Source organism: Anoplolepis gracilipes, chromosome 5 (assembly GCF_047496725.1).
Source record: "Anoplolepis gracilipes chromosome 5, ASM4749672v1, whole genome shotgun sequence".
NCBI classification, from domain to species: Eukaryota; Metazoa; Arthropoda; class Insecta; order Hymenoptera; family Formicidae; genus Anoplolepis; species Anoplolepis gracilipes.
This window is the reverse complement of record NC_132974.1, coordinates 6,088,781-6,115,240: the sequence shown is the minus strand read 5'-3', so window position 1 is coordinate 6,115,240 and position 26,460 is coordinate 6,088,781. Positions and strand designations below refer to the sequence as shown.

At 36.3% G+C, this 26,460-nt stretch overlaps 3 protein-coding genes across 4 annotated transcripts; 1 reads left to right on the top strand and 2 right to left on the bottom strand.

The window, feature by feature from the left end:
- Window positions 1-1,190: 1,190 nt before the first annotated feature.
- Window positions 1,191-8,196, bottom strand: E(pc) (Enhancer of Polycomb). Its single transcript, XM_072893108.1, has 10 exons — window positions 7,647-8,196; window positions 6,595-6,733; window positions 6,260-6,501; window positions 5,780-6,036; window positions 5,552-5,687; window positions 5,161-5,460; window positions 4,549-4,700; window positions 4,334-4,468; window positions 2,849-3,967; window positions 1,191-2,641 (listed from the first exon to the last, which is right to left on the bottom strand). Exons 1-10 carry the CDS (start codon window positions 7,797-7,799, stop codon window positions 2,524-2,526), a joined length of 2,751 nt encoding a protein of 916 aa, XP_072749209.1. The 5' UTR covers window positions 7,800-8,196; the 3' UTR covers window positions 1,191-2,523.
- Window positions 8,197-8,317: 121 nt separating this feature from the next.
- Window positions 8,318-11,475, top strand: LOC140666197 (glyoxylate/hydroxypyruvate reductase A). The gene is made up of 4 exons (XM_072893117.1): window positions 8,318-9,350; window positions 10,300-10,674; window positions 10,753-11,117; window positions 11,193-11,475. The coding sequence occupies exons 1-4, from the start codon at window positions 9,254-9,256 to the stop codon at window positions 11,322-11,324; spliced, it is 969 nt and encodes a 322-aa protein (XP_072749218.1). The 5' UTR covers window positions 8,318-9,253; the 3' UTR covers window positions 11,325-11,475.
- Trsn (translin) lies at window positions 11,152-13,625 on the bottom strand. 2 transcript variants are annotated; one of them, XM_072893118.1, is made up of 6 exons: window positions 13,449-13,625; window positions 12,888-12,993; window positions 12,567-12,782; window positions 12,397-12,476; window positions 12,004-12,335; window positions 11,152-11,288 (listed from the first exon to the last, which is right to left on the bottom strand). In XM_072893118.1, exons 1-5 carry the CDS (start codon window positions 13,518-13,520, stop codon window positions 12,096-12,098), a joined length of 714 nt encoding a protein of 237 aa, XP_072749219.1. In that variant the 5' UTR covers window positions 13,521-13,625; the 3' UTR covers window positions 11,152-11,288; window positions 12,004-12,095. The 2 variants fall into 2 exon arrangements, with proteins under 2 accessions (XP_072749219.1, XP_072749220.1); XM_072893119.1 differs by having other exon boundaries at window positions 13,417-13,533.
- Between the last annotated feature and the right edge of the window lie 12,835 nt (window positions 13,626-26,460).

Genomic DNA, 26,460 nt, shown 5'->3' with positions numbered 1-26,460 from the left:
AAAGGACAGTGTGTATCGATTAAATGTGAAACGACAAGATGTTTTGATCGAATTAATTGTAAATATTTGATTTTAGATATATCCAAGATAATTTGTTCAGTTGTATCAATAAACTCTAAATCGCTTTGCAGTCAATTATATATGCCAGTGAAAGAACAAATGTCACTCGTATATAATTTGACGTTGCCTTCTCGGCAAAATAACCGTTGAAATATCTGTTCAAACAGAGATTTAATAATGACACGCCTGAATTTTATCATGCTCAAATTTTTCAAGTCTGTAAAGCACGACAAGACTTACGGTCTTGAATTTCGATATATTCACACATCCAAGCTATAAAGATTCTATTCTATAAATAAGAATGAATATCGAACAGCTTTCGAGCAGTTTACATTTATCTACGGTAAAATGTTATCAAGTTTATGAGAGGGCAAGTAAAAATGTGGTAAAATGAAGTGCAGCAAATACTATCGTATGATAGAGCTTTTGCTTCGATCTGATTTCATTTAAATTCACACACATTTGAGAAATAAAAAGAAAAAATTATATGAAATAAATTAACTCGCGCGAGATATATAAAGAACAGATTTATGAAGTTCTTAAGAAATCTGTCTTTTTAAAGACAATGAAATTTAATCATTCATATATTTAATTTGCCAAAGACCTTTACTTGAAGTATTTCAATATTTCAGTATCTCTAATATCGATAGTGGTAGAGTTTCAGTCACTAGTGTGAAAGACATAAGTGTTTTATACATTGCTCCTGTGTGAGCTTTGTAGATTCTAACACAGTATTATATAATGACCTCTCCGCAAATCCTGTGATACAAGCTTTTCCAAACGCAACATTATAAAATTACCCTAATAATCACATATCAGTCGCATATAATACGTAGGCGACGGATATGCACGTATCAAAATGTACGTTTTGGCGATTATTGGAGAAAGAGAAAAAAAGAAAGTCCTTTTACGATTATAATGACTTAATGCTATCAAAGATTCATTGATAACAATAGCTTCGATATTTCACAGCCTGGAAGCCTTTAACATAGTATTATATATGTATTTATATATATAATATATGTGTATATATATATAATATATATGTATATATATATATATAATATATATATAATATATATATATATATATATATATATATATATATATATATATATATATGTATGTATGTATGTATGTATAAGGAAATAGCATTACTCTATATAAAGTCATATAATATTCGAACCAAATCTATGTATGTACAGTATTGAGAAAAATCGTACACTTTCTTAAGAAATTAATTAATCTATTTTTCGTTTTCTGTATAGTGTCATTTATCTGGAAAGCGATGAAAAGTAATTCGAGCAATAATTCAATATACTATTATACTTACAAGAGCTGATTACTATAAAATCCCCGTCATTGTTAAATATAGCATTTTGAATTTTCTTTACACGGTGTTATAAAGAAATTTATAGCGTAAATCATTTCTAAATCATTCTCCGAAATATTTCGATTACCTGATTTTTTTGGGAAATTAAAATAATTATCGATCGATTATCATAATAAAACAAAATAATATTAAAATCATTATCGATCAATATCCATAATAAAACGCAAAACCTTTATATTCTTAAGCACATATTTTAAATGACGGATGTTATACGAGATGTACAAAGTTAAAAAGGGTTTTATTGTAGAATTTCGATAATCCATTAATTAATGCTGTGTCTGAGAAAGCTTGCTGTACGCGTCTAGAATTATTTTGTGTCATTGAAGCTGATAAATAAGGGATTTTGATAATCTAAACATGTAATAACTTGCATTTTAGATTTCTGATTACAGTTTTCCTTGCATTGAACGAATGAGACTATTGCAGACTAAAAACAACAAAACAGTATTGCACACTATATTTTGAAGAGAAACTTAATTATATACATAATTTTAAAACTTTTTCTACAATTAATATGTATCCTTCGTGAACCAGGATGCAATTAATTCTCTGACTACATGTATATTGCCCTCTATTTTTATACGATATAAAGAAAACGAGCACTATTATTAAAAATATTAAGTGCTAATTTTGGGCAATTGGATACATTAACTTCGGAATCTTGTATCTATACAGGAACAATGGCAACATTTTTTTTACATGGCTAGCATGGTCATATTTAGCAATAGTAAATGGCTATAGTCGTTCAATGAGCAAGGAAAAAGAAAATTTAAAGAACACGGATCGATTACAATCCCCCTTCAATGAAGATAGGAGAAAAAGAAATTTGATACTTGCATCAGAATCCACGCTATCGCTGATTTGCATCGTCGTACAATAAAGCAACTGATCGAAGGAGCAGTTTTGCAATTGTACCTAGCCGTATCGCTCTTTCACGTCAACATGTAGCGCAGTATATCATCAGTACGCATCTGATCTCCCGCCCGAGGCAGACATCATAGGCAAGGTAAGAGAATTTAACGAAGCCCCCAGTGACGTATTGGCGGCAACAGGGGTGCCGATAGCAGGCATCATGTCACTTCCATCGCCAGTGAGTTTGTTTTGTTCGCCCGAACGAGCTGCTGCTGCTGCGGCTTGCTGTCGCATGGCGAATTGTCCACTCCATCCACCTCCACATCCAAACTTTCACTAAAAACAAACAAACGATTAATCAAGATATCATTAAAGTCGAAATATACTGCATATACGATAGTATAATCGTGTTTCCGTTGTCAAACACTTTGCTGTTTCTGTCAATTCTTTTGTATTTCTAAAGAAAAGTTTATTGTTTTCATTTGAAATTTCTAATTAGAAGTTATCGGAAAGAAATATTAAATTATAGAAATATTGAATTACCTATTACTATTAAGCGTAATTTCCCCGGACGTTGGGACTTGTTGCGCCTGATTCTGCGTCTGTTGCTGCTGCTGCCTCGCGAGACTCGCCAATTTATTTTGCGCTATCAGGCCAGGTAGCAAATTGGACGGCGGATGCTTCTGTGGCAGAACTAACGTACACTGTTGGTTGTTCACGACGTGGGTGCTATTTGTCAGATTGTTAGAGTTGTTTATATGTGGCAGCGGACCGTTCTGATGGCTGTTGCCAAAGTTTGTAATATTACCAGCACTATTACCACCACTGCCGCCGCCGCCACTGCACGCAGTGTTCCCACTGAACACTCTAATGTTTGCACTACCACTGCTACTACCACTACTACCACCACCACCACCACCACCATTACCACTACCACTGCCAACGCCACAATTGCTGCCATTCCTATTATTTGTCGGACTAGTCAAGGATTTCGAGAGAATGGAGGCAGCATTACTGTTATTGGGCAATTGTCTGTGTTGCTGCTTGTTAGGTTGATGATGATTCGACTGCGTATCAATCGTGGAACCCATGCCGATATTGGTGCACTGAGTGGACACTGTACTTGATGCTACGGTGGCTTGATTAGTCGTACACGTGACAACGGAGGATAATGAAGGAATCGACGAAGAACTCGTAGAAGTATGTACAACACTAGAACCACCACTAAAACTGCCACCACTGCACTGAGGAGGCCGGGTTTGCTGCGTCGTTGCGGGCGGTGCAAACAGATTATTCAAGAGCGGTGTCACCACAAAGTGCGAGCTGCCCAGCTCGTCGTCTGTCCGCGATTCTTTCATGCCACTATTGTCCGACAGACCGCTGGTGCTACCCGTACTATTGAGGCTCGCTACCGCAAATTCAAAGTCCGACACGGTATCCGTCGGGAAGTAATCTGCGATATTAAACTCCGACGTAAACGGTGACTCGTCACCCGCGCGTTCTGGTTCCACCTCGATGCATATGGACGTTGCCTCGGGCGGGAACGGGTATGGAAGCTTGGATCGAGATATCGTTGGCTCTACATCCAAATCCGTGTCATCGCTACTTTCCTCGCTTGGACTATGTACCGACACAGGCGGAGTCTTTGGTCGAAAATGTAACCTGCCAAACACATGAATATAAATGTAATACATGATACACTATACAAAGTTTCTTTCTCGTCAATTAAATCAATAAAATTAAAAATATATTTTCAAGTTAAATTAAATTAAACATATATTTAATATTTATATATATTTAAATTAAATTAAAAGCATGTAATTATAAACAGATCATTTATTATTATAAATGATAATAAAATATACGTAAAGATATATACCAACAGATGGAATTAGTTTTAAGATGTAAAGAAGATATGGTGTGGAAGAATAAGTGTGTTTTTTGTAAACAAAGTCCCTTCTTGGCTGTATTATAAAAGCAAAAGTAAATAAATACTACTATTACTACTACTATTACGTAAAGATATACCATTCTTTTTTAACGGTAGTCGTCGCTGTGGCAGTTGCGTTTGAATCCACTGGACGTTTCGTGGAATCGTGTATCGTGAAGTCTAATGAAGACCACATATCGTCTATATCGGCCGTACAGCGATCTAATATGACTCTGAAAATCATTAACAGTAATAAATAAACAATCGAGCAAACACAGTTAAACGTTCTCTCATGTAACATTCGCACATGTACCTGCCACCTCGACCAATCCTCCGTCGTGCAAGGCCGATACACCTTGGCACTGGTTTGCTAATACTAGTTAGCGCAAACCTATATTTCTTATCAGCCAAACCGCCCTCGCTTTTATCACACCAAGGCCAATTTCCCAAACCACCTGATACAGGCTATAAAAAGAAAAAATCTATACCTACAATTCTAAAAAAAAAACTTTATTTTTTTCACAGTATTTTAAGAATCTGATTAATTATAGTAATACACCCGGAAAGAAAGCGGGACGTCTAAAATGCATCATCAATGAGTTGATTAATTTTAAAAAAGATCAACCAATTTAATAATTTAATATCTCAAAATATTTCCAATATAAATATTGTATGTATATACATGATAAAACAAACAGTGCATTAATTAAATATTTAACTGATTAAATACTCTGAACTTGGTTAAAGAATAAACCAGGATAAAATATTAAAATATATATAATTCAAACTCATACGTTTTAACATTTTGTATCAATATTCTTTCTGCGATTTAAATAATTAATAAAATAAATTATGCCAATATTAAAATAAATTTATATTTTGATAAATTAATATTTTAAGAAAAAAGGCAAATAAAGTGACTTACCGGTAAATAAGAACTATTCCTATTTCGACGAAACGCAAATTGACCTTCATCTACCGTGTCTTCATCGTCGCGGTCGGAGGATAACGAGGGTTGGGAGTGTGAATGAGATGGAAGCGGGCTATCTTCATCCGAGCTGATGAGCGGGTCCAGCCCGCCTCCGAGAACTGGACGATTTCCTCGACCGCTACTGCTACCCGTACCGCTACGGACACTAGTGTCCTCTAAATTTCCTGTCCTGCTGTCTGTTTTATGTTTCCGTTTTTTGTACTGTCTCTTTTCTTTCCTGGGCACTACCTCGTCCTAGATTAAATATAAAGCAGCGTTAAACCATATAGCAGATTATATAACAGATAGTACATAAAGATAATGATTCTTTAATGTTGATACATACTTTACTACAAACTTTGTTTGTCCAATTTTGATGGACACCAAACTGATTAGTAAAGAGCGGAGCAAACGCTGGTCTCGGTGCCTTTAACGCCGACACCTCTGCCAATATTTGTCCATTGAAATCTTGCGCTTGATACCTGTCAAATTAGAGATGTTTTCATTTAGCAAAAACAAAATACATATAGCAACATCTATTACAATATGTGTATTATTATAATTTTATATTGACCGTTTCTCATAAATCTCAATTGTGAGATGCAGGTGTTCTCGTTTCGTCTTTTCTCTGCGTTTCACCATTTCCAAAAGCGTGACTGCTCTGCTAAGATCCCTACGAAGCTTTAGCATTTTCTCATAACTCGTCTCATCGTTCTTACGATTTTTACGAGTTTGCATCTTTTCTGTGCGTCGTCTAAACGCAAGATATGGGTTGTTGGCAGCCAAGCCAAATCGATTTTCCGTTTTAACCGTTAATAACAGTGGATGTTGCTGTAGAAAAAATAGATAAGTATAATTAACATATTCGAGACAATATTCGAGAAATTAAGTTACAAACACTACAAGTTTAATTAATTTTGCAGAGAAAACTAAGGAACAAACTAATAGAACACAATTTGTACACATTTCTACATTTCTGATAGATAATGTAAGCATATACATACAAGACAAAACAACATAACCTCAAAATCACATTGGACAACATGAAACTTACAGTTTTAAGACGTTTGTTGAGCCAATAGTCAAAAACCGCGATAATTAAATCATCATCCTCTTTCAAAAGTGCCTTGGCTTCACTGAGGGTAACTACAGTTTGTCCTGAACTCTTCTCCAGACGATCCATCATCTCTTCAAATTGGAGAGGAGTCAAGTCCATTTTGCGACTTTGTACTGCAACCCATTTTTCGTCTTCGGAATCCATATCATAATCAGGTATATCTTGTTCCATAGCAAAGGCTGTTAACAAAGAAGAAGTTCATCCATTAATTATTTATCACAAATAATCAGTTGTAAAATACATTATAAAATGACATCTTAATAGCTCCTTACGTTGCATGTGTATTAATTGGCGAGGCAGCTTATAATTAGCAGGATATATCTTGTCATAAGCTTCCACATCTGCCAGATCGGTTACTTCAGGAGTAGGAATAATTAGACCTGTGCATATTGCTCTTTGAAGGTGATGTTCCTGCATAACAAATAGATTTACTTTATTAAACTAGTAGTAAAGCATTTGTGAATAACAATTATATATAAATATGTGTAAATAATATTTTCAAAATGTATTTATAAAAATCTGTTTTAAACATTTAATAATAAACTTCAATTTCTTAGTACATTATAATGTATTATTTTGAAAAACTTAATATTTTAACTACTATTAATCTAATAAATTTTATTTATATGTCAAAGTTGTATACATATTACTAACATGGAAGACAATAATCATATTTGATATACTTTCTGATAATGAATATTTCAAGTAGTCATTTTTTTTCACAAAAATTATCATCATCATACATTGATATATATTGTTATTGAAACATAAAGATTTAAAAGATCATGAATATCTATATTGTTTTGATATTATGAATGCAAATGTATCTATGACTCGCTGCAAATAGTGTAACAAATATATATATATAGTAAAGTGAAGAAAATCAGGATAAGGATGCATCCATTTTAGAGTTTCTTAATAAAAATAGATTCCAGAGTATTGTTGAGTACAAGTTAAAAACTTATGTATATAAAAGACATTGCAAGAGCATTGTCAAAACGTCAAGTAGAAAAACATTTGACATTTTGACGTAGGAAACCAGTACAATAATGTAACGCAGGGTAATAGTTTAAGATTGCTGGTAAATCAAATATTGACAACTGTCGTGGCAAGTCATATCAGGAACGGAAGTGGATATGGAAGAGGATCGCGAATCGCGAACGGATTGGCAATTACGTTAAAAACAGGAAAATTGAAGAATTTTCCAGGGTGCACGATGACGGGGGATTCGCCATCTGCCGGTTGTTTACGAAATCGCACGCCGTGGGTAAGATGGCGGATGGGGAAAACATGCTGGAACGAGAGGCTGGACGTTCCGACTTACGCATTCCTCCTCCTTTTCCATGCCGCTGGGCATTTGGGGCACCGCGCGGTTAATGGCCGAATAATCTGGCAGATCCGGCAACTCCTCGGCCATGTAGATCGGCATGGGCTTGGAGGTGTCCAGGGCGCGCGCCCTGAACGACAGCTTGCTCATCCTGAGGGCGGCTGGCTCGCGCGTGTTGACAACCAACAAGGATGGCTGGCCGCAAACCGTGAGGCCAGTCGGGTCGGCTGGGGGGGCTCGCGGAACGCCGTGGACCTGCTTTTGAGGCCTGGCTGGGGGCCCTGGGGCCGAATTACCCGGCACAGAGAGCGCTCAGGGCCTCATCGTTCCCCGGCCATCGCGCTGGAACACGGTCACTCAGTCACCAAACGAGATATATCACTTCGAAAACATGTTTGCGTGACACGGTCCCTGCTCAAAGCCATCATGGCCGACGCACAGCCATTTAACACGTTCGGCCGCCGCCGTGCAGTTCCGTGAGCCGACGTGCGCCGCGCGGGAATCGGCGCGTCGCCGTCAGTCGCCGTCGCCCGTCGCCGCCACTGGCGCGAGCGTGAGCGCGAGCGCGAACTCTGAGCCACTCCGAAAGCGCCCAATAGGCGTCGCCTATTGGTCGCCGACCGCCGACCGCCGATGTCGCTGCTCGCTGGTCGCTGGTCGCTGTGTTGGCCCGTTGGCTTGCGCGTTGCGCTTGCGATGACTGTAGCTCTCGTTCGTTGCCCGCTTGTCGTTTCCTCGCTCACCCGTCGTCTTCGACGTGACTCGCCGAGAGTCCGAGTACACACACCGCGGTCAACTTCAAGCCGATCCCAAAGGTCCAATTTAGACGCGCAACAAACATTTGTCTTGGACAAATTACACGATTACCGGAAGTTTCTTCGTTTCGTTTCGTTTTACACAAGTCGTACTCCACTTGTAAAATCACGTTGATGAAAAGTACACGTCTGCATACATATGTCAAAAGTTGGATTTTAAATCTTCTCTCACGCTCTCTTTCTCTCTGTCTTTCGTTCGTACACTTACTTAAAAGTGTAAATCGTGTGCGTAGAGTCCTCGACATCTAATCCTGAAACGTACAAAACAGCTTACATAAAGTTACAAATATAGCGCGTAATCTCTCTTTGTCCAATGTACATAAATTCTTTCGTGCTGCGCACATTACTGCAGTATCATTTCCCTTGATATTATATTCTGATTATTGCGATATTAATATCGAGGAATGAGAATTGACATTTTTATTATTACATACAGAGTAATTGGATGAAAAAGTTGACGTTCGCCAGTGTGTTAAACGAGAAATATCGTTATATAAATAGAAAGTTCATTCGCTCTAGCTGCACTTTCTGCATCTAAACTAAAATAGGTAGATACTTTAAACGTTGGAGGAAGAGAGATGCGAGAAACAGGTGTAGAGAGTGCGCGTTTGAAATCACCCACGTGTAGTATCCGTTGTCGAAGCGTGGTAAAAATGTGAGGCCACGTTATCAGTTTCATTGATAGTGGAAGAAAAAAAGCGGAGATATTTAAGATACACATGAGCAAGTCACGCACTTGACTCACGTAGCTCTAATCGCATACATGGTGGATTAAAACAGGCGTGTAACATGACGCAGATTGTCGCAGTTCTGTCCACGATTCCTAGGTTATCTCACCATCTGCGACTGCGGTTGCCGAATTTGTCTGTTTCCGACGTTTCGTCAGGTATTTCATATTTCGTTTCGTATCATACGCACAACGCGACACATCGGTATGCGTCTTTAAATTTCCTAAACTCACTTAATTCTCCCCTCGTACCCCCTCGCGTCGAGCACGTGTCAATTCCCGCTGCCATTACGGCCCCTCCCACCACTTTCGCGTGGGCGCGTGCACGTAGAAAAAAAATGCGCCAAGGCGGGAATTTTGACACATTCGAATTTTGGCGCGTATTTTTCCGAGCGGTGACTATGACGATGGAATCTAATAATCGAAAGAGAAACTGATTGGAAATAATATCGCAGAAAAATCTTTTTGTTGCTTTTATCACTTTCAGAATTTCATGTATGTAACGGTAATTTTTAAATATAATAATTGGAATAATTTAATTATAATAATTAAAAATATAGTGGAGTTGCGTCAATATCTGAAATAGTGTAATAAAATAATATAGAAAGTTAAAAATTAAAAAAATATATATGTATGTTAAATTTATTTTAATTTAAAATTATATATTTAAGTTTTTTAAATTTACCCATTCAGTCAATCTGTTCAAAACAGATTTTACTAAGTATCTACTGTTGTCAGTAAAAAGGCTACAAATTCTTTAATACAAATTCTATTGATTTTGATTATATAGACTGATATAGATTATATAGATTATTAACAGAATTATAACAGAGATTGCTTAATATAATCTGACAGTAGATTGGTGATAGAAATTGAACAGAATCTGCAGTTTTATTTACAACTGTTGTTTCATTTTTATCAATCTACTTTCAGATTTTGTGAGCAGACTCTGCTAGCAGATCATAAGCTAAATGTGGATGCAGTTGCTGTCAGCCTGCTGACATATTGCTAACATTTTGCTTATGGGATAATTTATTCTATAAATCATATTTAACATATACATCATGGTTTGCAAGATATACTTACATGTATATACTTTCTAATACAGGGCAAGCAGATACTTTGTCTAAACTTAATGCAGCAGAAATATTAGTGGCTGATTGTGATTTATTAATACCTTACATAAACAAATTAACATCAGTCAAATGGATACAATCAACATGGGCTGGCTTGGACAAATTGGCTCCACATATACAAAGTACGCAAAAAAATTATGTACTCACTCGTTTCTCTGGTGAATTCTTTGGGCTGGCCATGTCTGAATACGTGATAGCGCAAATTGTCAACTTTGAACGAGATCAAAGACAACAGTATGAGAATCAAAAGCTTTCTGTGTGGAAAGAAGAAGGCAAAGTGAAATACCATAGGCATATATGTGATTTGACTATTGGAATCTTAGGACTAGGAACAATAGGAAAGAGTGGTAAATTATAAATATCAAAATTTAAACATACTTAGGTTGAGCAGTTTGTAAAAATTTATTTCTTATTGTTTTCCACAGTGGCAGAAAAATTAAAGTTATTTGGTGCGACTATCTGGGGAATGACACGCAGTACTCCCAAGGAAAGATTATCATATGTTGATGAATATAGAACTGTAGATGACTTGCAAGATCTTTTACAGAATTGCGATTATATTATTAATATATTGCCGTCGACTCAAAACACAGATGGGCTTTTAAACGGGACTGTCTTGCAGCATTGTAAAGCCAAGAATACCATTTTTATTAACATAGGACGTGGCTCTATTATTAGAGAAGGAGACCTAATAAATGCTCTTGAACAAAAATGGATTTCAGCTGCTATCTTAGATGTGTTTGAAAAAGAACCATTGCCAAAGGAGAGCAAGCTATGGAATTTTTCACAAGTAATTATAATTTTTGTTTTTGCTAATAAAAGGGCTTTAATTTAAATTTTATTAATGATATTAATTTGTGTTTAGGTAACTATCTCGCCACACAATTCTGGTGTGACAGCTTTGCATGAACTTGTAGAAGAATTTGCTACAAACTATGCTAAGTATGTAAAAGGAGAAAATCTGAAAAATATATTTGATTTTAATAAAGGCTATTAATTTTGTATTAAATCTGTATAATAAAATAGTTATATATAACATAATTATATATAAAATAATAAACATCGTAAAATAAATAGTTTATTAAAATTTAAAATATGTACAAAGTAAAATAAAAACAAAAGTTAAGGCATTTCAAATTTCAAACTATACATGAATTTTGAAATATTAGAGTTTTAGTTACACATAATTTAATTTTATATCATATATATTCTCAAAAGAATTATAAAAAAATATTACAATATCTATTATATTTGCATTACATTTTTAAAATTAAATTTTTATTTAAGTTTTTAAAATTAAATTAAAATTTTGTATCAAATATAATATTACATATGGTAAATATTTTATAAAACAAAAAAACTTCACAAAAATATAAATTACGTAGATTACGTATATTACGTGTATTACATATGTTATATTGTTATATTATGTTATGTTGTTATATATATAAATATATAAATTTATCTATGTACGTGTGAGCAATAAAAAAATATTAAACTTTAAGTAATAGTTTTACTTATTATTAAATATAAAAAGAAAAACTATATTTTTGTACTTTTTATCAATATTTTAAATAATTCGATAGCAATAATTTGTCAAATATTGAGAATCTAAAGTGGAAAAATTTACTAAACAAAGAATACATTGTTCTTTACTGTATTATACATAAACTCACCATATCTTGCACGACTCGCACACATTATGCTTATTGTACTTTTTAAGCATGTAGAGGTTTATTAATGTGAAAGATTGCTAATAGAAAAAGATTTATACAGTAGGGGTTTCTTCAGTAGGCCGAGGAGAGGGTTTTAAACCTCGAATACACAAGTCGTATACCACTTCTTCAATCTTTTTTACGTCATATTTAAGGGCGTCAAAACGTTTTCTCAACATGTCGTTTTTTAAGTTTAATAGTCGAAAACCAGCATTTAATTCATTGACGAATCTTGCAATTTCTATTGGCCGATCATAATCACCATTGGTGACACTGTTTACAGCAAATCGACTCTAAAAGTATGAGGCATTATAAAGTTTATTATCATATAAGAAAAATATAGAAAATACATACCAATTCGGAAGATAATTGAAGTAGGCCCAACAAGAAATCTTCTAGATCTAGATGAAAACCTTCTTCTCTGTTATCCTTTACTGCAAATACAATGAGAATGATTCTTGAGTATCTTAATTATATGTAATATGTAAAAATAAATATTATTTTATTTATATATTATACTATACCTCCTAATATTTCTGCGACAGTGTCTTTGGTGACCAAAACTTTAACTTCTAAATATATAACTAGAGCAACTAGAAAACATAGCCTTTGGGTGACAAAACGCCATTGATCGTGATAACGATAATACTGATTACTTGGTACGACTTCAGCCAGATTTGCATATTGTATCCTTACTTCGCCAAATATTTCTCTCGCTTTTGTACAATATTCTGCTACAACTGCAAATTTAAATAAATATTATTTAATATATGTAATGATTGTTATATGTAAGAGAAAAAAAAAAGTTTCCTTATATTAAAAGAATATATCAATAGAAAACATACTTATATTCTCATCTACTGCATCATTTACTGTATTGTGAATATTTTGTAATATCATCAAAATGTCTCTGGCGCTCTTCTCGATATTCTTGACAATAACGCGGATTTGCTGCAACGAGAAACAATTTATAAATCTTTGTCTGTACTTTTCTGTGCTTCAAAGTTCAGTTTGGTTTGAAACAAATCAATAATAAAGACAGTAATAAATTTCGTATTTTTTCCCTGGTGAGGAGATTTTCAAATCTTTGCAAATCTGCAAGAATCTACTCTGAAGAGAATTTGACTCTGAGCATTGTCGAAAAGGTCAATGACATTTTTCATATGTAAACACAGACTAATCCGCATACTCACGTAAGAATAATCTGTGAGATTCTCAATGCAAAGAACGCTACGTAATGTTCCATATTCATAATTTTATTCGCATTTGTATGACATTTTTACGACTTTTTTAGATTCTGTTAGAAATTAAAACGGCGAGTCGCAAAAAGTTCAACGACACGAGTGAATTTTAACATAACCTATCAAAACTCACGGTCGCTTTGGAGAAAAATCGTTAATACGCACCTCGCGTATTTCTTGTTCGTTGTTCAGATAATCTTGAAAGGAATTAAAGATTTCCGTTATTCTTGTAGACATTGTGTCTCTTTCGTTTCGTTCCCGGTGAATAATTATTACTACGTGATGCTGGATTGCGTGCAAATCACGCACTGATCAATTCTACCGGTAAAGTCAATGCCGTTTTTACAGCTCGAGTACGTAGTCGCATAGTAGTTCGCTAAATGTATCATAGATGGCAGTGCTGTATAGTTGAGAGCCGTGTGTTGACAGATAATCTTCCTTTCACCTCTTCCTTAAAAAAAAAAAAAAAAAAAAAAAAAAAAAAAACGAGTGATAAATATCTCCAAAGGCATCCGGGAGAAAAATATTTTTTATATAACTGCACATAAATACATCATATTTACTTGCTATATTTAAAAAAAATTACGCATAAATTTATTATAATAAGATTAAAATAAATTTAAATCATAATTTACATAATTAGGTGCGAAATTATAAGGATACCAAATTCAACAATTAACGTGTCTTACATTTCAGCGAATTATTATTCAAGTATGAAATATGGAATAAATAAATATTGTAGCGATTTTTATATGCGCTCTCCATATCATATCAGAAATCTTTAAATCACATTTTTAATTATACAGATTAATATTCCGTGCAACGTATAATCTGCTCTGACAGCTTATTGCGTGCGCGCATATTATTTGTTCGTAATATTTGAAAATGATAACTCCTTTTTTTATACACATTTATTTTACTCTTAATATATATATGTCATTTATATTTATTAAAATAATTTGATAAAAAGTATAAGCGCAATATAATATACGAATAAAAAAGCTATACAATATATATTATACCTTTTTTATTCGTATATTATATTATGTTTATACTTTCCTTGAATTTTTTAAATATCTTTTTTTTAATTTTATAGTATCGCGAGCGCATCTTTTGATACTTTATTACAAGATGCGACATATAATATATAGTAAATTTGAATTCTTGAAAAATTTATATTATAGCTTTTTTATTCATACATTATGCTACCTACTTTTTATCTCGTTATTTTAATATGTATAAATGATTAAATTTTAAATCTCTTTTATCCAGCTTTGTGGCATCTCTCGATACTTATTAGAAAATGCGACATAATATATAGCAAATTTGAGTTTGCGTGAGAGGCGCGTTCGCTCGCAAGGTCTCGCGACGCGCTCAAGGTGTATATAAATAGAAACCAGTAGGTCCTGCTGCGTGCGCGCGCGAAGTCGAAGGAAGGCGGCGACGACACAGCGGCGGCTTGGAATTCTGCATACACACGCCACCCGGCGCAGCTTCACGCACAGGTCGCGGAGGATACATCCTCCCTAAAGGGGGAGAGAATCTGCGGGCGTGTCATTGATCCCGATACACCGCGCTCGAGCAACATCCGAGGGCGAGGGGGACTCGTTTTATGGAAAAATCTCCGCGCCCACGTTCAACCAACGTGCGTTTGTACCCGAGTAGGATATCGTAAGGAATTCACCGATTGATCGATAACGATGTAGGAAGTATGAGAAACCCGACGTCTCTATCCATGAGAAGAGAGAAAGAGATAGAATTTTTATCAGAAAATTTTTATCAATAAACGAGCCGAGATTTCCACACGAAGATATTTTTTTGAATAAGTATATTCTCGATAGAATCGAAAATCATCAGGCTCGATGAAATTACATTGGAATTTAATGAACACTGTTAACCTTCTCTTTGCTGAATTAACTAATAATATAGTTATAATTTCGGAGTTTAATGAGAATATTCTTGCGAAATTATACCGTGTAACGATGCTTTCATTACGCACTCCGGGGATTTCGCTTTATAACTACCCGACGACGATAGAAACGACGAAGAGACACTCGGCCTTGCGACGACCTTGTACGGAGGATCTTTTTATGCCATACTTCATTTTCGATAACTTCAATGCGCGAATCTTCGCACATTTTACACCGCATATATATATATACACATAGTCCTGTTAATAAAAATGGCATCATTCGTCCAGCAGTGAAAAAAATTTACGTAGCGCGATATAATGATGCCGATAACATTCGTGAAAGCTTGCGGTATCTTTTCTCGTTATGTAAAGCGGTCAACAGCCCGCATACATATATATATACATATATATATATATGTATGTATGTATGTATGTATGTATGTATGTATGTATGTACGCAAACGAAGCTCGTCATGATGCAGGAGGAGGAGGAAGAGAAGGAGAAGAAGGCGATAGGGCCACAGCGGGGCCCCGTTAAACTTCGCATTCCTTTTCCTTGGAAGACGTCAATCTCAATAAAATCCTGCTAGGACAGGTTATCATAAATTTTTGGTAACCTCGGGAATGGATCTTACTCGCTGGTATCGTCGATGGTGTGCGTGCGCTATTTTTAGCGGCGCCGATCTTATCTCGACGAGAAAATAACGCGGCCGTACATACGCGAATCCCACCGACGACGTAAAGGGACCTCTCGTCCTCTGTGGCCCCTGAGGCGTTCCCGCAGTTAACAACGACTCGCGCGATTCGCATGAGGAACATCTCGCGTGTAACAATTGCGAAATTGCAATTCCCTGGAAAAGAGAAAATCTCATTTGAAAAAAAAAAAAAGTAACATTTCCAGGGAACGAATTCGGTTGATTGCATCGAGAAAGAATGATGTTTGTCTGTTAATTTCACGTTGTAATCACTGTAATATTATATAACAATATATAATTACAATATAAAGATTTGCTTGTTCTCTGTATTGTATATTTTTTTTATTTTACCACGAAAACATACGGAATTGAATAATAATTAAATAAAAATTAAGAATGTATTATTAAATAATTAAAATGATTTTATTTATAATTTTATGATTACAGGAATTATATTGAAAAAATATAAGAAAATATATTGAAAAATAAGAAAATTATAGAAATGATAAAAACATTTTAGATAACCAGCAGGATTGAAATTCTCGCGTGCCAAACAATCTATAAATAAATTCGATATTTTGTAATCACTTTCGCCGCATTGCTTTCGAATCACGGACAAACAAGCGAAATGCGTACATCGAGATAGTAGCAATGGCAACGCAATAGCGGAAGTGTTTTACAATTCAATGTTTGCGCTTTAAACAAGTTTGCACAAATTAACATAAGCTCAACGCGTGTAAAGCAATACATCATATATACTCGTATAAATATGGAAACGAATATATTCAAGCTGATAAGCTGGAAAATAAGAGGCTCGGTTCTTTTTGAGAACCCAGTTGAGTAATACGCATACAAAATTTCATTGTTATCATTCAAGCATATGGTCATTATCATTTAGTTTTTAGTTATTAATTTTATCTGATTTAAGATAGAAATAATTATATTTTATTTTCTCTACATAATTATAAAAATTTACACGTTTTTTTTGCGTCTTAATTTTACGTGTCTTAATTATATTCTGAGAAAATATTATAAATTGAGAAAATGGGGAGGGAAGTTTATACGTATCTCGATAATCTAGCAAAATCTCGAAATGCGTCTACGTGCATCGACTCTTAAGGTGATTCACATCCGTGTGATCCGTGATGTGAACGGTGCTTAACGTGAACGAGTATATGCGTAACACATGCAAAATGCAGCGACGTAAATGTCAGGGTCATCAGCATACGTAGTAGACTCGAGTAAATACCAATTAAATGCCAATGGCTCTGTCGGATTTATACTTACAGAAACAAATATTTTCTCACTAACAATCTCTCTCTCTCTCTCTCTCTCTCTCTCTCTCTCTCTCTCTCTCTTTCTTTCTCAATAAAAAGCCGTGGAATGTGACGAGATTAAATATTGGATTGGATAATTGTTACTTATTATAATATGTTTACATCAGATATTACATCAGACACAGAATAAGTTCTTCCACGAATGCATTTTCGATCATTTATATCGACATCCCAATGTATCTATTTTATTCTATTTTTTTTTTACATTTTTCTTTATAGCCTTTTCTACCGTTTTTCGAGATGTGATGTGAAAAATATATAATTTGTTTTTTTTTTTTTTATGGAAATGTAGAAATAGAATCATATAACGAAACTTCCACGTGGAAAAATATCTCGATATTAATCGCGCGTATTTTAATCGCTTGGTACATGCTTGTTTCGATTTTATTTGAATACCACGCGTTTTCAAGTCGAAGGAAGGGCTTAAGAACGAGACTCACGGGATGCTTGTCTATCGTGAAAAAGTAAACGGGTAACACAGATAAACGAGGCTCGCTACGTCGTTAACGCGTCGCGCGCGCGTCTATTAATTTCCATCATCGGAAAACATATACCGTGAAAACGCCGATAGATCTTGTCCGGTAGCTCGCAGACAGCTCAAAGCTGGTTACATGGCAAGCTGATGCCAGGCGTTTGTTCAACGGTGCGTTTTAGATTGCTGCGATTACTCACAAGTACGGTTTAACTAACGGGGTATCCATTATATTCGCGCAAATTTGCTCGCCAATTTGCCCTCGCCTAGATCCGCGTCACTTTAATCAAGATTTAATCGCTCGACTCGCTTCTAAAAGAAACAATGTAAATCGAGACAAAATGGTAATTGTGCTCGCGCACCGGAGGCTTTGGAAGTTCACTAGCGAGAAGTTCTCTCTCTCCTAGAGAAGAGAACCGTGCTTGTAATTAAAATTGTAGACAGCCGAGAATGAAGGTATGCTCATCCTAAGACTGAATCCACACCGGAAACCACAAGCGTTACTCATTTAAATGCAAAAATACATTTAAAAAACTGTATGATCTCATTCACGTGAAACTGTAACAACTTCAAACTCAACTCAATTTGCTTGTTGAATAGATTAAGTCGCATATTTTTTTATATTATATATTATTATTTTATATTCTGTAAATATTATATTTTTACAATGTAAGAGCATAACATAAAACGTTACTATATATTGATATTAAATATATTAAATATATACAGGTCATTGTGCTTCATATAAATTATATATCATAGAAATTTAATTTCCAGACTCGATGTACAAGGTTCGTTCGCTCCTCTTGCCGATGTGAACTCGATGTAAGAGATTGAAATAGGAGGAAGAGAGAGGATGGGACGCGTTCGTTCCGCAACTAAACTCGCAGTCCTGTATTGGTGGCGCCGTGTTGAAGAAACGCCCTCGGGCGCTATGTCTTTTTTTACGTCATGACTCGAGAATTTCCTACCCGCCGATTGCGAATCGTTGCCGGCATGATATCGGACCGTTAAGGGCCGCGAGCGCGATTTGCGGAGGAATTCGCGATGGTATCCGAATAAATCGACTCCAAAATCACGCTCATTATTGCTCAATATGTTCTTCTTATATATATATATATATATATATATATATATATATATATAAAATTACACCCAATATACTTGTATTCTACAGGAAATAGATACCAAATTGTTAATTAAAATAAACAGTTAATCGATTAAATCAAAGATTCAGATTTCCTAACTTTACGACGTACGTATTTTTGTCAAAAAATGAGTAACATGTTTTTTCTTTTTTTTTAATTCGTTCCTCCTTTTTTTTTTTTTTTTTAAAGAGATGTAATTATGGATCAAAATGTTTTTGCATTGTACCACGCGACGCACGTGGGTCTCGACTGATTGTTAAAGTCCACATCAGGCGCACATAGTTATATAAAAGCTTAAGTATAGTGTATAAATGTCCAGGCTACGTAATTATGAATTTTATGCATTCCATTACACGAGATTATGCTCGATGTACCGCTTGTCAACGAAATATATATGTTTGTCAAGTAACGCGTGGCCGCAATTTTCTCGCCGCGCATCCTTCTCCTGCACCAGCTGAATTCGTCGCGTATGCAAAACGCACTACGAGATACGAATCTCAGAGAATGAATGATAAAAACTTGTTGATGCATTATGGATATTGTACGCTAGATTGCCTTGCGCGGAAACCTTGTTGGCTGTTGTTTAATGATATACGTATATATATTAAGTAGTAGAAGAGAGTAAATTCTTTTGAAAAATAATTCTCTCTCAAAATGAACAACAGCCACTTGTGACGCGCGTGTATTATTTTTTTCTTCCTCTTTTCGAATCACATTTTAATGAGATAAATGAGTTAATTTTTATGTGCTGAGTGGCATGCTTTTCGTAGACGAAAAGATCGGCATGCATATTCATAACTTTTCAAGCTATTCGCAAGAGATCGCCGCTTCGAGAAGTACGAACGGCAGAGGAACGCTGAACTTTGCTCTTTACCGTACGGACCGTATATACGCTGTCGTTGGCGAGACGTTATTACGATCATTACTACTTGTCGTTTCCCCTCTGGCAACGCGCACGAAGTCGCGTTGAATTCGAATTCCGGTGAGAGACCTCCGTGGTTCTCGTGTAAGGCCTCGTCGCATTTGCATATGTAAAACGTCTCGTGCGAGATGAGCGAATGATATCGGTTATCAACCTCGATTAGGTAAATTAAGTCGCTCACGAATGTTTGCCGGGCAAAATACACCGGGAAAAAGACGGACGACGTTTTTTTTGCTCCAGACGCTTTCGCATTTCGTTGCGATTTCGTCTGGCGCGAAACCAGCCGACGCGACGTGTCGACTCTACCAACAGGTCCGAGGAACCGACTCGCCGGACTAGTTAATAAATTATATCGTAGTATCCGCCATCTTCGTCCGCGTTCGGACTCGCGTCGACGGCAAAATAAAAACCCGCGGAAAGTATAAGAGAAAAAAAAAGAAGGAGAGATAAATATATCTGGCTTCGGGATGTTTTTCTCTCTGACTTACGTTTTAACGAATCCCGAACGTAGGGAGTCGCGTCGTTGTGGATTGGTCTGCCCGTTAATGGAGTCGTTGCGTATTGCCGTAGCCGGACTCTGTCGTATTCTAAGCCGTAATGGCCGACGATAAAATCTGTCTATATATTCCTGCGAGCTCGACCGACGTTAATTAACGCCGCCGGTTCTCGCGTCTGGTCGATCCACGAACGTTTCGCGCGGACAAAATCGTCCGATTCTCGGAAGAACATACGCCTACATTCGACAAGACAGGAGAAAGAAAAAAAAAAATAAATTTGAGTGGCCTTGGTGGCCTCCAACCTTGGTGCTTCAACTCATTTCCGATCAGATCGGAAATGTAGACCTTAATAAATGGAACAGATGCGCGGCGCGTCTGACAAGTGTTTTTATTAAAACGATGTTCATTGATGTTGCGTCGCAAGTTTAAGAAGATAATTAACTAGAAACCTTTATCAAATTTTCTCGCTTGAAATGCCCTGTTGTATGAATAATACCTACATTTTCTGAGAAAATGTCACGACTTTATTTTACGCACTCGCGCTGTCAAGTAAATAATAAAAAAATAATTTATAATAATTAAATAATAATTGAGTACAAAAAAAAGAGAGACTAATACCCGTGTTCATAGTCCTTCCTTGAGAAATAAGGATTTCTTGTTCCTCATTTCACGTTTCATAAACCTTTCTTGACCAAACAAGAAACCTTATTGGCTCCCTTATTTCAAGGAAGGTTACGAGCTTTCTTAAAGAAGAGATTCAACTTTCTTTAGCAGATGATGCGCAAAATATAACTAAATATATAACTTTAAAAGTTAGCTGTCATTTGTAGCTGTCACATTCAATTGTGTTTTATTAAAATTAAAAATTTTCAATCCTTCTATTCATATGATGGACAACGAATTAATGTAGATTAATATTAAATTATTAAATTAAATTAATTATTAATTAATTAATTAATATTCATAAATTATTATAAATTATTATTATTAACATTATTATATCTATACTATATTATATAACATATTATTATAAATATTATTAATTATTATTTAATTAATCATTAAATTCAAGAAAGTTTGCATATATTTGAAATTAGTTACGGGTACCATAAAACGGTGCTGTTAAAAATCATTAATAAAAATCCCTAAAATATTCCTTCTTTTTAGAAGGAAGGCTCGAGGTTTATCTATAAAATAAGGAGGCCTTGGATATTCAAGGAATCCTTCAGGAATCCCTAAAGGTTTCCCTAAAGGGCCCTTAAGATAAGGAAAGATACGAATACGAGTATAAGATCTCTCCTAAATATCACAACTTTCAAGAAAATGCAATTATGATTTATATACAACGTGACTGTCAAAGTATGAAATTATTATGGTTACTTATTCGTTTAATAAATAATGAGAATTCCACGATATCGGATAGTCGTACCGACAGATTGATCTGATCGCAGAATTAATTTAAGAAGAGCTGTTTGTAAAAATAAAGATATAAAAAGTATACATACATATTGCACAGTAGTTTCTCAGTTATAAACCAGGTATAAAAACGTGAGTGTACACCGATTCGCAAAAAAGGCGACGAACGGAATTCGAGCCGGCGCCGAAAACGCATACCGTACCTGCGTACATACTTCCTCCTGCGAGGAAGGTCGCGCTTATTTGCTCGGGACTGCCTTAACCATAAATGGGCCGCAGCCTCCGGGCAGTAGCTTTTTACGATCGCTGCCGTTGAATATTATCGATATCTGTAAACAATACATAGTGAATAATTTTAACAATCAGTTGATACTTTTAAAAAATTCACGACGTCAGTATTTGTTCAAATAACACACTGTTTATTTCATTTAAAGCCACCGACTAATGCGCTTATTAGCGAAACAATGCTCGCGAGAAGCGAGTCCCATAAATCCCGAGCTCCGTAAAATTCGTTCGTTTAAATGAGCATTTAAAGCCGTACCTGTGTGTATAAATTATCTGGCGCTATATTTTCAAATTACGATGTGCCCATAATTTACAGGGTCCCGGCGGTCTTTAATCGCGCACGTACGGTCTCGTCTAAGGTTAAACCTCACAAATTACGGACTTGGCGCGCTCTCGTGAATTCTGAAAGCACGCGTGCACCGTGAATGGCATAAGCGTATGCATTTAACTATACCCCGGTTTCGGGCAGGAGAGCTGTTTTTTCGCGTTAGTTCGTGCGACCTTCATCGGACCTCGTCGATGAGAGATATGCCACGCGAGTGAGAACGCGGCGTGGCTCTACAGGGTGGCGAATAAAAAAAGTCGACCACATTAATTATCTCGGAAGTAAAACCAAAGTAGACGAGGAATAAGCGATGATCGAGAAAAGGAAATCTCAATTGTCATCGCGGAGGAAATCGCAATGAAATGGAGTAATCCTTTTTTTACTATCTTACCTCTCGCTACAAAGAGAAAATAAAGACTTTATTTTTTAGAGTAAAAAAAGAGATAAAAACAAGACCCGTATAAAAAGATTATGTACTGCTTGTACGGACAAAATTTATCAAATGTAAATTATTATTATTAATAGATTAGATTGAATAAGTGCAAAATAGATATGACTATCAAATTTTTTTTTATATCTACGAAGCTAATCGAATAGAATTTTGGTCCATTATCCATATCTATTTATTAATAAATAGTATTAATAATAGTGTCAAAATTATTCGCGCTGATATCGCTCCAGCTTATGTCTATATTTTGAAAAGAAAAAAAAAGAGAGCTTTTCAAAAGCGATCGCCTGATATATTAAAGTCGTTCGATATACTCGCGTTTCTTGCCTTGGCTTCTTGTCTTCTCTCATGACACGTTACAACGGCTCGAACAATTTGTAAAGGAAAAAGAGTTGCGGTTACGCGTCGAGTTATTCCGCTTCGTGCCATCTTTCTCGCTATAACGTGCATGTACATGTACGTTTGTGTGCGTTTCGATTAATTCCGCGAGAGAAGTCGGCCAAAAGAGCGACCGAAAGCCACGAAGAGGGTCCGATCTCTCCACGAATCCGTGACGAGACTTGAGGGACGAGATGTGTGCGTGTATGTGTGTTTATGTGTGTATGTATGCGTGTGCATAACGAAAGAAAGAGAAGGAGAGAGAAAGAGAAAGAAAGAGACCGGCTCTCTCTTATGGGCGAAGTATACGACTTCCCCTCTCTCGCTCGTTCCCTCTCTTCATTCTCTCGACGAACGACCGTCGAAAGATGCTGCCCGCCGTTCTCTCACGTGGCTTACGCACATAGATACATACATTATCATCGTGAGCGAGCGAGCGAGCCGCACACCTTAGTCACCCGCGGTTAGTTCACCGGTTAGCGGTTAGTGGGTGCCAGGCTCGCCGATGGGCCACGCATACCGTGCGTATCATCGTCGTCGTCTCATCGTCGAGGCATTCCGCTTAGTCGTCCGTATATGCATGCCACGTACTACGATAGGGAAAACCTCGCGCGCGGTACACGTGACAATTCGAAAGTTTTGCGCGTGCGGTGTCCGTCACGTTAACGCCCGACAAAGTGCAATTAAATTGGAGTGCGCAGAATTAATCGCGCGCGGTGGCCATCGGGAAGGCGCCGTCAATTATAATCGATGCTGTAGAAAAAAAAAAAAAAAAAAAGTAACGCGAGCGAAGTCGCCGCTTCGAAGAGGCGGATCATCACGACGAATTTTACAAGGACGTCTGCGAGACCACATTTGCGGTGGGGGATCGATCGCGAGCGATCGGCTGGTAATCGCGCGTCGTCGTCACCGTCGTCGTCCGATAATTTTTCCGAATCATCATCGCGCTGTGAGTGTTAATCAAGACAGGAAGTATCCTCTCCGTCGTAACGGTTCCTTTCTCTCTCTTGTAATTCGTCTCTCCTCGCCGTTGTTCAGTTTTTCACGCGTTTCTCAATCAGTCCAGAGAGTGCTTCCGTTTACGTAATCATACCCGTCACCGCCAATACCGGAGGCGGATAGAGAGATATCGCACGTGCGGGCATCGAAATCTCTCGGAGTCGAGTCTCCGAGAAGGCTCGAGCATGCGTTCGCGCAATTCTCATCTTTAACATCTTTCACACTGCGTTTTCTACAAAGAAAGAGAGGGAGAGAGAGAGAGAGAGAGAGAGAAAGTGTGTATATATGTATGTGTGTGTTTACAAGAAATTACCACACAAGTGCAGCACGGGACAGACTTTCGTCATCAACGAATGCACCGGTGATCATAAACCGCAGTGTCCTGATAACGAAATGGTGAAATCACGCTTGAGGAACTGAATGGTCTGTCTGTAACGGCTCGCGACGATCTTAAGAGTGATATTGTTATCGTCGCGTGTGTTTGCGCGGATTTCGCTCTTCGATTTGTATTGCTTCCGATTTATACAGATTATATTTGGTAATGGAATGTAAAGAGTTAAACAGAATGAGAAGCTTCGGTGTGCGTATAACACGATTTCTTTTTTTTTCTACTTTCAAGTTATAAATTAGCGTTTCGATATACATACATCATACATCGCACACATACCGATTCACAATCACGCAGTCATCGTATAGCAGAGAAGAGACCTTGCACGTACTTATAACCGAGGATACATCGAACGTTTATATAACGACAGCTTTCGAAAGTGTGCAAGAGAATCTGAAAGATTTTTTTCAAGAACCTGACATGAATGAAGAAGGATTACAAGAGAAAAAAAAAGACTGAAGAAAGAATAAAAGGGAGATTAATAAAAAATAAAATAGTTTTGCGTCTATTAGTGGACATATTTTGTTTTCGATTGTCAAAAAATTAAATCAGTTCCTTGCGTCTTATTTGTATATATATATATATATATATATATATTTTATTGCATCCAGGAAGATATCAAGAGAGACGACGAGAGAAAGAGAGGGAAAGAGAAGAAGAGAGACGGGCGCGCGCCTGCTCGGCGATTTGAATACCAAATCACCGCCTCTTGTACAATTCCCTCTTGCCTTGTTTCTCTCTTTTTTTCTTTTCGTATTCCGTCCCAGTACCTACGACCTTTTCACGTCTACCTGCGTGCTCTGCGTATTTTTAGGCATGACACGCTTTCATTGTATCGGTCGGCTGGACCACCTCCGCAAAAATAACTCCTCGCAAAAAATACCTCACGCGATAAAACTGTTAAAGTGTGACGCTTTATCTATCTCTCTCTTTCTCCCTCATTTAGAATTTATTTTACCGTTTCTCAAATTCCTCAATTCTTTTTATTTAATAACATAAGTTATACACACACTATCTATAATCATAAAGTAATATGCAAAAGATAAAATAGAAAACATCACACGCATACATATATAATAATTTAAGCATTCTAGCAATTATCATATTTTTAAATAAAGATTTTTTCAACTTTACTTTTATGCTTGTTAAGAATTAAATGTAACTATATCTCTCACCTTATTTGTTATCAAGGTTACTGTTAATATATGTACATAATTTTAATAATCTGAATATTGAAAAAATAATATGTATGTGCGTGAAAGAGAGAAAAAAATTACATAATAAATTTTTAGGACAGGTTCTTCCCGCAGACTTTCTCCAAAATTCTAATATATTTTAGTATTTAAAATAAAAAACTTCAAATTTCGATCTATCACGTGACTCAAAGTCAGATTTTTAATATCGAAATTAATCATAATGTTAAATAGTCGTATAATAATATCATATAGATTGAGATATAAAACTACATAAGAAAGCCCCGCATTTACGTTAAAAACTTGCGCAATTAGCTCTCAATTAAGATTATCGTTATACTCGAGCAACATTTTAATGAATCCAGATACCACATCACGGCGATATCGTGAAGGCGAGTGGGAATTGCCGTGGGAAGAAGGCAGTAAAAAGGACGGACCAGACAAAGACGACAAAAAAAAGATCAGAAGGAGAATCGAGTAACTTGATTTAGCCTCTCCTAGGCTTTGTCTGTATGAGAGGACAGAGACATAGCCTAGAATAGGTTAGGTCAGGACTCGTCCGGCATGGATCATCTCTGGGTACATGATCCACGGCGCCAGCCGCAAAGAGGGGAAAGAACAGGACACGCCCAAGGTCAAGCTCAAGGTTAACAATCTGTGAGAACAATCTAAAGGACGTTGGGCGCGCCGGGATACATAATATATTCGCCAGGAATTTTGATTGACGTTCTTTTTTTTTTTTTATATGTTCGAGAAATTCAC